Genomic DNA, 12424 nt, shown 5'->3' with positions numbered 1-12424 from the left:
CAAGCGCTCGCCGAGACTGAGAGGAGGGAGGAGGGAGGAGGCAGGCTGGGCGCTGGCAGTGTGAGTCATACGTCACGCGCCTGCGCCGCCCACTTTATGAATGAAGCAGGCGGCGTGTGCGCATGACGTATGACTCACGCTGTCAGCGCCTGTCCTCCCGGCCTGCCTCCTCCCTCCTGCCTACCGAGCGGCGAGCGCTTGTAGTTGTAAGTACCCACAGATCCCCCATAAGTGTCACCCACAGATCCCCCATAAGTCCGATACAACCGGCCCTTTGACGGTGACCAAACTGCTGATGTGGCCCCCGATGAATTTGAGTTTGACACCCCTGGCCTACAGCTTTCAGCCTACAGCAGGGCATGGTGGGAGTTGTAGTTTTGCAACAGCTGGAGAGCTGCAGGTTGCCTATCACTGACTTAGAGCAATGCAAATACATAATAATCAAAAATGGGAAAAAGTCCATATTTTGGGGAATATAACACCAAAGACTGGTGCCAATCCTTTCTCTAATCTCATACAACCACATCCTTACAAGACATGGGGAATAGGTGTACTTACTGTTTTATCATCGTCTTCAAAGCACTCCCGTGCCTCCTCGTAGTTACACACTTCCTCGTAACATTCTCGCTCCAGGTTACCCTGAGTAAACATCTCAAAATCCCAACTGTTGTAGCGCAGCTTGCGGGTAATGAAGGAATTTGCATCTTCATCTTCCAAGAACACTAAAAGAAGATGGAAGAATTCAGGACAATCTTACATGCAATTTTCTGCATTAATCAATTACCCCAATAAAATAATTGTATTGAAACACTTTATTCCAATGGAGTCTAATCTCATCGATCTTTCTATACTACTCCCTGTTCATTTTTAGGGTCACTCAGGTTGTAAAGAACATGCCCAGCCTCCCGCCCTTGATTTCTCCTCTAACATTCCCATCTGACTAGAAGTTATTGTCCTAGCATGCATGTTTACTTCTATACAGACCAGTGAGACATACATCAACGGCAACCTTGAACATCTGGTCAGAACAAGTCTACCTGGTTGGTCAAAACACCAACCTACACCCAAGAAAGTTTAGATATGATTCATTGGGCCAGATTTATCATGACTCTGACAGCTCACTCCACTTTAACATATTGCTAAAGTCAGTTTTAGCCAAGTCAGATTTATGATCGGCCCTTTAAGACTGTAATAAATGTGGTTTGACGGTAGCAGTTTATCCATCAGTAAGCAGCTTTACAAAAGTCGCACATCTTTACGAAAAAGTCGCACGTTATATTAAAAAGTCTCATAAGATAAGCATGGTCCTCACTGGAGTGAAATTGCGACTTTTTTGCGACTTTTTAAATAGTCCCAATAGTAAATCTGTCTAGAGATTCATTTACATAAGAAAACACGCCCACTTTCAGAAAACTGGCGAGTATAGTGCAGAGCAGAAAACTCGCAAATTTTTGCGCAGTTTAAGCGATTGCGCAAAAATTTGCAACTTTTTCACTCCATTATTCTGACTTGAGCTAATGATAAATCTGGCCCATTGTGTCTATGGAAACATAACAGACTATTATAGGATTAAAAAAATATATATATATGGCGGCTTCATTCCAAAAAAACAGTGCCACATCTGTCCTTGGGTCATGTCTGCCATTTCAGCTCAGCTCCACTGAAGTGAATGGGGCTGAGCTCTAATACCACACACAATCCATGGACAACGGCTCTGGTTTTGGATAAAAATAAATAAAAACAAGGTTCAAAATTAGCAGACTTGTTTCTTTGACTTTCTCGCAATAGATAAATGACCCCAATTTTTTGGAAGATTTGGGATTTTTTTTATTTTTAGATAATTATACTGGATAATGATCAGTTTTAAGAAGTGCTCACCTGCTCTTCCCGACCTCAGCTTATGGGGATCAGTAGCAGTCCCAGTGGTCACTATATATGCCTGAATTAGCAGGAGGCATCCTGCCCACCGCATCGTGCCGACCTGCAGGGGAACAGCAACAGTTTTAAAACATGTCTCCAGAAGCAAAATTCGACATACATGTTTGATGACTCATTTTCAGATTATTTTTTTTGCTGTACAGGAATGTTAATGATTATATCAAGTATCTGACAACCTGTCCAACTGACACAGGTTCAGAGCTCTAGATGTAGAAGGGCAATTTCACACAATAGAGTGTCTGCATGGATTTCTGCACAGCATCTGCCTCCCATCCTCTTAAGGGCTCAAGAGTACGACCGTATGTATTTTGCTGTCTGCAAACAAACAAAAAAAAAAAAACGGATGACATCCATGTTGCATCCGTTTTTTTTTAATGTGGATCCTTTGTAACAATGCCTGTCCTTGTCCGCAAAACTGACAAGAATAGAACATGTTCTATATTTTTTTTTCCAGCTCCATTGAAATGAATAGTTCTGCATACAGACCTGTAAAAAAAACGCAACGGAAGAAATATACATTCGTGTGCATGAGCCCTTAATCTGTCTTCAAGAACAGACATATCCTTGTCTGCACACACATCAACTCCATTGAATGGGGCCAAATCAGTCGGCAGATCCGCAGCATGTAAAATGCAAAACCATGGCAGAAATTCGGGGGTCAGCCTCGGAAACAAAATGCCGAGTGAACTGTGTCCTCTCTTGTAATGATCCTTCCACCTGTGTCAGTTCAAGACTGAGACTAATTTAAACGTCTAAATGTAAGATTTCCATTCACTGACAACAAGCAGAACGTTATTTTACATAGCAAGGAATAGAAACAGAAAATTAGGAAGGTGCAGCACATTTTTGTACATAAAACTGAAAAATTACCATCCTACACGCCCAGGATGGGACCACCAAGGTCCATGTGTTACATTACACTGCAGTAAACAATCATTTGCTACGGCAGAGAGGGGATCCCGTTCCAGATTGTACTATCCCCATTTTCTCAAATGGCGACAACCTGGACATGGATGTTATCTGCACAGGTACTGCATACAAAAATGTGGAAAATGTACTTGAATTATATAAACTCTGATCAGGGCACCAAGGATTGTGGTGGTGTCGAGCAGCTCCTGAAAGGGGCCTAAATACTATCTGTGTCCCAGTCCTCTACGTTAGGTCATTGTCCCCAACCTTGTAAGAAACACAAACTGATAACTTTGCGTAAAGCTCTGACCTGTAACAATGTATGAAGAATGATCCTTCTCATAACAGTCCTCTTGCAGGATTTTCAAGGCTCCTTGAACATAGATCCATCAGAACAGAGGCTCAAGAGAGAGAAAGGAAATCAACTTCATAAAAACGTTCTTCTAGCTCTAAAGCTCTGAACGGTTTCCTCAGCAAAAAGGTCAATGTGCTGTCTACGTCTAACTGGCAGAAAGACAGGAACACTCCTTTATAATACAGTATTTGTATTAGTCATAGATGGGCTGTCCCTTTAACTCTTTGGATACAAGTGGAACTCTATATTCCATACCGAACAAATAGGGTCCAGTCACACAAATGTATCTTGGCTGTGTGTCCCCTTTCACCATAAAAATAAATGTAGTATGCTACCATGGGAATGCATGGGCCAGGGGTGCACCATCAATGAGGCAATTGCCTCAGGCACCACCAGGTATGGGCAAGAGGGGGGCAGCAGTATAGTATTGGGAAGCACAGTGGGCACGTATATGGTGCAGTATTACCCTAAAGCTCTGTATGTAATGTTTTCCAAGTAGGTCTTTAACAGTAGGCTCGCAGGGAGGTGGTTAGGTTAAGAAATGACAAATATAATGGTAAGCACTCTCCACCTGGCGCTGAATAGATCAGTCTAACAGGCTTATAGTCACATGTACAACAATTTATTAAAAACTTCTAAAAATATAGATTCAATAAAAAACTTAAAAAAATCCCAAAGAGGTAGATACAGATATTTAGCATTTTGCTGTCCGCATGATGAAACTGAGCCAAACGGATCCGTCCTGGCACACAATGTAAGTTAATGGGGACAGATCCGTTTTCTCTGACACAATCTGGCACAATAGAAAACTGATCCGTCTCCCATTGACTTTCAGTGGAGTTCATGACGGATCCGTCTTGGCTCTGTTACAGATAATACAACCGGATCCGTTCATGATGGATGCATGAGGTTGTATTATTGTAAAGGATCAGTTTTTGCAGATCCGTGACTGATCCGCCCAAAACGCGAGTGTGAAAGTAGCCTTAGACGTTCTAATTAAGTAAATCATGGTGATTTATTTGGCAATATTTGGCATGGAATAAGAAGAACCATCACTCTACAACCAAAAATTACAAACATGGTATATGTGCCTAAGGCCTCATGCACACGGCCGTTGTTTTGGTCTGCATCTGACCCGCAGTTTTGGCGGCTCGGATGCGGACCCATTCACTTCAATTCCGTTGCTTCATTCCGTGGCCCCGCAAAAAAAAAAAAAAAATATATATAACATGTCCTATTCTTGTCTGCGCTTTGCAGACAAGAATAGGCAGTTATATAAAAGGCTGTCCGTACAGTCCGCAAATTGCAGAACATGCACGGACGCCATCCGTGTTTTGCGGATCCACGATTTGCGGACCGCAAAAAACACAACGGTTGTGTGCATGAGGCCTAAAACGCATGATTGAGGAACTTTTTTATCCACAAATGCAGCTATACAAATCGCTCTAGGACCCAGCGCATCAAGTATAAGGCCCCTTTCACACAGGCAAGAATTCCGTGCGGGTGCAATGCGTGAGGTGAACGCATTGCACCCGCACTGAATCGGGACCCATTCACTTCAATGGGGCTGTGCACATGAGTAGTGATTTTCACACATCACTGGTGCATTGCGTGTAAATCACAGCAAGCTCTATATTGTGCGTTTTTCACGCAACGCAGGCCCTATAGAAGTGAATGGGGCTGCGTGAAAATCGCAAGCATCGGCAAGCAAGTGCGGATGCGGTGCGATTTTCACGCATGGCTGCTAGGAGACAATCGGGATGAGGACCCGATCTTTATTATTTTCCCTTATAACATGGTTATAAAGGAAAATAATAGCATTCTTAATACAGAATGCTAAGTAAATTAGGGATGGAGATGGGGATGGGGTTAAAAAAAATAAAATAACCTCATCCACTTGTTTGTGCATGGTGACGGACCATGTGATGAGCGCAGTGATGTCACCAAAGGTCCTTTTCTCCCAGGTCCTCAAAGAAGAAGAAAGAAGACAAGCCGGGCTGCGCAAACAAGTGGATGAGGCGAGTTTAATTATTATTATTTCTTTTTTAACCCCTCCATCCCTAATTTACGAAGCATTCTGTATTAAGAATGTTATAAGGGAAAATAATAAAATCTACAGAATACCTAACCTAAACCTGAACTTCAGTGAAGAAGTTCGGGTTCAGGTCTGGGTACCACATTCATTTTTTTCTCATGCGCGTGCAAAATGCATTGCACTCGCGTGGAAAAAAACTGAAGACCGCAACGCAATCGCATACAAAACTCACCCCATTCGCAGGCAAAAAAAAAAGAACTTTTGATTTTCCTGCGATGCACCCATATCCTAACCATCCCTTACACGCGACACCCGTGTGAAAGAGGCCTTACAAACAACATCTCTTAGCAACCATCAGTGAAAACGGGAGCAAGGATGCAATGCGTTTTTCACTAAAGCCCTATTCACTTCTATGGGGCCAGTGCTGCGTGAAAAAACGCAGAATATAGAACATGCTGCATTTCTCACGCAATGCAGAACTGATGCGTGAAAAAAAAAAAAACGCTCATGTACACAGACCCATTGAAATGAATGGGTCAGGATTCAGTGCGGGTGCTATGCGTTCACATCACGCATTGCACCCGTGCGTAAAACTCGCTCGCGTGAAAGGGGCCTAAGGACTGCCGCCAGATCACGTGGGACGCCATTCCAATCTGACCGGCACAGACAGCGGAGAAGTGGTAACGTAACTAATAATCTGTGTAAAGATTTCACGCATGCACATACCATGCCATAGAGTGCCTTGTGAGACGTTGAGAAAGGCTAGTAATTTTACATAAAGAACATTTGCTACTTACCTATCGGGATTGGGAATCCATATTTGGTGTCATAAAAGCGATAAAAACTAGACGATATTATCAATATACTGCCATTGATATATATTATGCAGATACATGATCGCAATATATTGGTCACCATATGTGTTTGAACAATACCAATGAACAACTGCAATTGAATATCTGTATCTACCTCTTTGGGATTTTTCAGTTTATTTTATTGAATCTATATTTTTAGAAGTTTTTAATAAATTGTTGTACATGTGACTATAAGGCTATTTGACTGATCCATGCAGCGCCAGGTGGAGAGTGCCTACTATTATATTTGTATATTCATTTTAAATTGACATTTGGGTGAGTCTGTTGGTTTGAGCACCTATTCCTTGTTTGAGTGGAGTTTGGACACTGGATACCTGTTAACTAGGGTAAGAAATTGGCATTGGAGTGGGGGGAGGAGGGGGGAGTGGTTCAGTTTTCGCCTCTGGCATTAGAAGGCTATGTGCACCCCTGGCATGGGCAGCCAATTTCTATTCAACGCTATTTGTACAGTTGCTTCATTTTACAAGTACTGTGGCTTCCTCGCAGTTTGCCAAACACAGTGCCATCCATTGGATAGTGGCTGTGCTTGGTATTGCAGCTCACCCCCATTAACTTGAATGGGATTGAGCTGTGCCTAGGCCATGTGACCAATAAAGGTGGCATCACTGGCCTAGCAGAGGGCCACAATGCTTACTGGCCTCTTCAAACAGCTAATCGGCAGGGAAGCTGGGAGTTAGATCCCCACCAATCAAATATTGATGGCCTATCCTGAAGGGTGGCCACTGGCTTCACCCAAGAAAGCCGGACCTCACCGGCCATGCCCCGAAACGGATACACCACACCCACCTCCATGAAGTCACGCCCACCTCCATGAAACCACACCCCCATCGCTGGCAGGGGAAAAAACTGGGGGAGGAGAGGGAAGAAATTTCTGTGGGGAAGGTGAGCTGGGGGCAGTCAGGGCGCTTCTCTCCCCCTCAGTTAGCCACAGGGTGCCATGTCTGCGGCTCTAGTGACTGACTGGAGGTGAGAGAAGCCTCAGTCAGTTGCTGCAGCTCACGCTCAGATAGCGCAGGGCTGCTGTCTGAGCGCGAGCTACTGAAAGGGTGGACATCCCTGTGTCCGTCCAGGCCCTGCGCCAGGACGGAGGACAGGGAGCCAGAAAACCGGACTGTCTGGCCTAAAACTGGACGTCTGACCACCCTAAGAGGCCATCAATAGCAAAATGTCTGATAAACCCTTTAAAGGGGTTGTCTCACTTCAGCAAATGACATTTATTTTATCATGTAGAGAAAATTAATAAAAAGCCACGTACTAATGTATTGCGATTGTCCATATTTTCTCCTTTGCTGGCTGAATTCATTTTTCCACTACATTATACACTGTAATCCAGCAGCGGTGGTCATGCTTGCACACTATAGGAAAAAGTGCCAGCCTCTCAAGTGGCCAGGACCTTAAGATCGTGTATAGGCATGTGCAGCAGATTCCATCCCGGCGACCTCATATCTGCGCTGCAGAGGTGCAAATATGGACAATCACAATACATTAGTAAGTGCCTTGTATTAAAAGGGTATTCCCATCTCAGACAATAGGGGCATATCGCTAGAATATGCCCACATTGTCTGATAGGTGCCCCTTAGGGACACGTACCTACACAGAGAATGGAGCGGGGAAGGTGGTGGCCAAACCCGGGGTCCTCCGGCCACCACCTTCCCCGCTCCATTCTCTGTGTAGGTACGTGTCCCTGAGGGAAGCACACCGCGCTTAAATGGCCACCGCTCCCATTAATTTCCATGGGGCTGATGGAAATAACTGAGCCAGAGCTCGGCTATTTTCGGCGGCCCCATAGAAATGAATAGAGGGTGGCTGCGTATGCACAGTGCGCCCTCCACAACTTTCAGGGCTCTGTTCTCAGTGCAGGTGCGGGGCCCAGAGGTGAGACCCACACCTATTAGACAATGGGGGCATACATATCCTAGCGATATGCACCCATTGTCTGAGATGGGAAAACCCCATTAACTTGATAAATACCATTTGGTGAAGTGAGACAACCCCTTTAAGATGCAGCTACTGTATGTGACAATAATCTGATCATAATAAAGAGTCACCAGTCAGGGGGAGTAAGTTACAAGCATTTAATAAGAATTACAGAACAGTTCTTATCAGACAAGAAGCATGATCCTGACATAGTGAGGCTTTGTTTCGCACAGGCAGCACGGCCCACACAGCTTATCTATTCCAGCTCTGCCTTTATGAAGTTATTAGGAATATCGGAGGTGCTGCCAACATCTCCTTTCTGCACTCACCTTGTTTCTTAAAGGGGTTGTCTGCTTTTTACTATTAATGACCTATCCTCTGGAAAGGTCATCAATATCAGATTGGTGGGGGTCCGACAGCCGGCACCCCCACCAATCATTTGGCTCTGTACTAGTCACTTGAACAGAGATGATCCCACAGAAGCAGGGGCGGATTAAGTGCATGATAGGCCCGGGGCTGTCTACCCAAATTGGGCCCCCCCCCCCCCTCCATTTTAGTTTAGTTTTTGTATGAAGAGGCTGCGGTGCTTCATGGGCGCCACAGTCTCTTCTTAGGCCATATGACATCTTCAGACAAAAAAAAAATACCCCAAATTGGGTCCTAAACTGAAAAATTTGGTTGTCAAATTTAAAATACATATAATTGTAATAAAAAAGACATGGAGGAGAATACAGCACCACATACCTGTTACATCCAGTGACATGTCCTGTCATGTAGACCTTCTATTTCCTCTTCTCCTCCATTTGACCCAGACCACCATGGCAAATTCTTTCAGCCGCATCTCGTCTCTACAGTTTGTAACACAGACACGTTAGATTTCTCAATTTTTCCATCAACCTCCTCCTCCTGGTGTCCCCACAGTGTCATCCTGCCACCCCCAATACTGTGCCCGTTGTGCTCCCCAATGCCCCAGGAACTATACTGCTGAAAAAATAGTGACCCTGATAGTTATAATTGGGGTAATTTATCAAACTAGTGTAAAGTAGAACTGGATTTCCAAAAGAGCTGTCAAAAATGAAAGGTGGAATCTGATTGGCTGCTATGGCAACTAAGCCAGTTCTGCATTACACCAGTTTGATAAATTACCCCAAATGTCCCTATAGTGTCCACAGCAGCTATAATGTCTCCTAGAGACCCCCAGTAATAATACCACCCTCTATTGTGCTCCAAGGCAATAATCCCTGTATAGTGTCCCCAGAAATAATAGAATTGCCCCTATAGTGCCTCCCCAATAGCAACACCCCCATATAGTAATTTCCACCACACTGCCCCCACACAGTAATCCCCCCACACAGTAATTTCCCCCAAACTGCCCCCATATAGTAGTTTGCCCCCACACAGTAATTTGCCCCACACTGCCCCCATATAGTAGTTTGCCCCCACATAGTAATTTGCCCCACACTGCCCCCACATAGTAATTTGCCCCACACTGCCCCCACATAGTAATTTCCTCCACACTGCCCCCACATAGTAATTTCCACCACACTGCCCCCACATAGTAATTTCCACCACACTGCCCCCACATAGTAATTTCCACCACACTGCCCCCACATAGTATTTGGCCCCCACATAGCAATTTTCCCACATAGAAATTACCCCACACTGTCCCCACATTGCAATTTCCCCCACACAATAGTTTCCCCCACATAGTAATTTGCCCCCACACTGCCCCATATTGTAATTTGTCCCCACATAGCAATTTTCCCACACTGCCCCATCTAGTAATTTTCCCCCACACTGCCCCATCTAGTAATTTGCCCCCACATAGTAGTCCCTCTCATAATAATTTGCCCCCACATAGTAGTCCCTCTCATAATAATTTGCCCCCACATAGTAATTTGTCCCCACATAGTATTCCCTCTCATAATAATTTGCCCCCACACAATAGTTTTCCCCACACTGCCCCCACATAGTAATTTGCCCCCACATAGTAATTTGCCCCCACATAGCAATTACCCCACACTGTCCCCACATGGCAATTTCCCCCACACTGCCCCCACACAATAGTTTCCCCCACATAGTAATTTGCCTCCACATAGTCCCCAGATAGCAATTACCCCCACACAATAGTTTCCCCCACACTACCCCCAGATAGAAATTTGCCCCCACATAGTAGTCCCTCCCATAATAATTTGGCCCCATACAGCAGTTTGCCAAAACACAAGTTTCCCCCACACTGCCCCATCTAGTAATTTGCCCCCACATAGTAGTCCATCTCATAATAATTTGCCCCCACATAGAATTCCCTCATAATAATTTGCCCCCACACTGCCCCATCTAGTAATTTGCCCCTGCATAGTATTCCCTCCCATAATAATTTGGCCCCATACAGCCCCCACATTCCCCCCCATGTAATCGATTTATCTTCCCTAATAGGTCCCCCTGTGTCCCCCCCAAGTAGGCAAATGAAATAAAAAATGAACAAAAAATAAATACTCACCTATGGCCAGGCGCTTGCTCGCAGAGGAAGGCGGGCGGGATGAGTCAGGCGCGTCACAGTGCTGCGTCCCGGCACAGGCGCGCGATGACGTCATCACGCACGCCTGCGCCGGGATTTCACTACCGCATAGGCCTCAGGCCTACAAGGCCTGAGGCCTATGCGGTGAATGCCGGTGATCGGCGACGGGACAGGGAGCTATGCGCTCCCGTGCCCCGCCGCAGTATGTGGGAGTTCGGGTCAGCGTTGGGCCCCCCAGCCGTGCTGGGCCCGGGGCTGCCGACCCGAACGTCCCTATTGTAATCCGCCACTGCACAGAAGTGAATGGGGATGGCCTAGTTGTAATTTGCTGCGGTGTAGAGGTAAACAGACAAGAGAAGGCAGGACTGCTTACTTTTCAAACAGCTGATCGGTGGGGGTGTCGGACCTCCATCCTGAGGATAGGTCATCAGTATTAAAAAGTGGAAAACCCCTTTAAGGCCCCGGCTAAGCAGGCAAGTGCCAGGAACAAACAGTTTGCCTACTTGTTAGAGGAGGTAAAAGCTGCATTTACCTCCGCTGTGACCCGCAGGATTCAGTGCGGGTGCTATGCGTTCACATCACGCATTGCACCCGTGCGTAAAACTCGCTTGCGTGAAAGAAGCCTAAGGACTGCTGCCAGATCACGTGGGACGCCATTCCAATCTGACCGGCACAGACAGCGGAGAAGTGGTAACGTAACTAATAATCTGTGTAAAGATTTCACGCATGCACATACCATGCCATAGAGTGCCTTGTGAGACGTTGAGAAAGGCTAGTAATTTTACATAAAGAACATTTGCTACTTACCTATCGGGATTGGGAATCCATATTTGGTGTCATAAAAGCGATAAAAACTAGACGATATTATCAATATACTGCCATTGATATATATTATGCAGATACATGATCGCAATATATTGGTCACCATATGTGTTTGAACAATACCAATGAACAACTGCAATTGAATATCTGTATCTACCTCTTTGGGATTTTTCAGTTTATTTTATTAAATCTATATTTTTAGAAGTTTTTAATAAATTGTTGTACATGTGACTATAAGGCTATTTGACTGATCCATGCAGCTCCAGGTGGAGAGTGCCTACCATTATATTTGTATATTCATTTTAAATTGACATTTGGGTGAGTCTGTTGGTTTGAGCACCTATTCCTTGTTTGAGTGGAGTTTTCACACTGGATACCTGTTTATCTAGGGTAAGAAATTGGCATTGGAGTGGGGGAGGAGGGGGGAGTGGTTCAGTTTTCGCCTCTGGCATTAGAAGGCTATGTGCACCCCTGGCATGGGCAGCCAATTTCTATTCAACGCTATTTGTACAGTTGCTTCATTTTACAAGTACTGTGGCTTCCTCGCAGTTTGCCAAACACAGTGCCATCCATTGGATAGTGGCTGTGCTTGGTATTGCAGCTCACCCCCATTTACTTGAATGGGATTGAGCTGTGCCTAGGCCATGTGACCAATAAAGGTGGCATCACTGGCCTAGCAGAGGGCCACAATGCTTACTGGCCTCTTCAAACAGCTAATCGGCAGGGAAGCTGGGAGTTAGATCCCCACCAATCAAATATTGATGGCCTATCCTGAAGGGTGGCCACTGGCTTCACCCAAGAAAGCCGGACCTCACCTGCCATGCCCCGAAACGGATACACCACACCCACCTCCGTGAAGCCACGCCCACCTCCATGAAACCACACCCCCATCACTGGCAGGGGGAAAAACTGGGGGAGGAGAGGGAAGAAATTTCTGTGGGGAAGGTGAGCTGGGGGCAGTCAGGGTGCTTCTCTGTGTAGGCATTCAGAATGCAAACTGATCCGTTTTAGACCGCTTGTGAGAGCCCAGAACGGATCTCACAAACGGAAAGCCA

General features: G+C 45.4%; 1 protein-coding gene across 5 annotated transcripts in view; it reads right to left on the bottom strand.

The window, feature by feature from the left end:
- PRRG2 (proline rich and Gla domain 2) overlaps positions 1-12424 on the bottom strand; it is a 45253-nt gene that overhangs the window by 16046 nt on the left and 16783 nt on the right. For 4 of the 5 annotated variants that reach the window (XM_044281577.1, XM_044281580.1, XM_044281581.1 and 1 more), the window contains 2 exons: positions 1879-1981; positions 559-722 (listed from right to left, as the gene is read on the bottom strand). In XM_044281577.1, the coding sequence (XP_044137512.1) occupies positions 559-722; positions 1879-1981 (267 nt within the window). Of the gene's footprint in view, positions 1-558; positions 723-1878; positions 1982-3157; positions 3318-12424 lie in introns of those variants that run through there. The other variant, XM_044281579.1, reaches the window with a different exon arrangement.

This window comes from Bufo gargarizans, chromosome 2 (genome assembly GCF_014858855.1).
Source record: "Bufo gargarizans isolate SCDJY-AF-19 chromosome 2, ASM1485885v1, whole genome shotgun sequence".
NCBI classification, from domain to species: domain Eukaryota; kingdom Metazoa; phylum Chordata; class Amphibia; order Anura; family Bufonidae; genus Bufo; species Bufo gargarizans.
The sequence above is the reverse complement of the archived record's forward strand: the minus strand, read 5'-3'. Positions and strand labels throughout refer to the sequence as shown.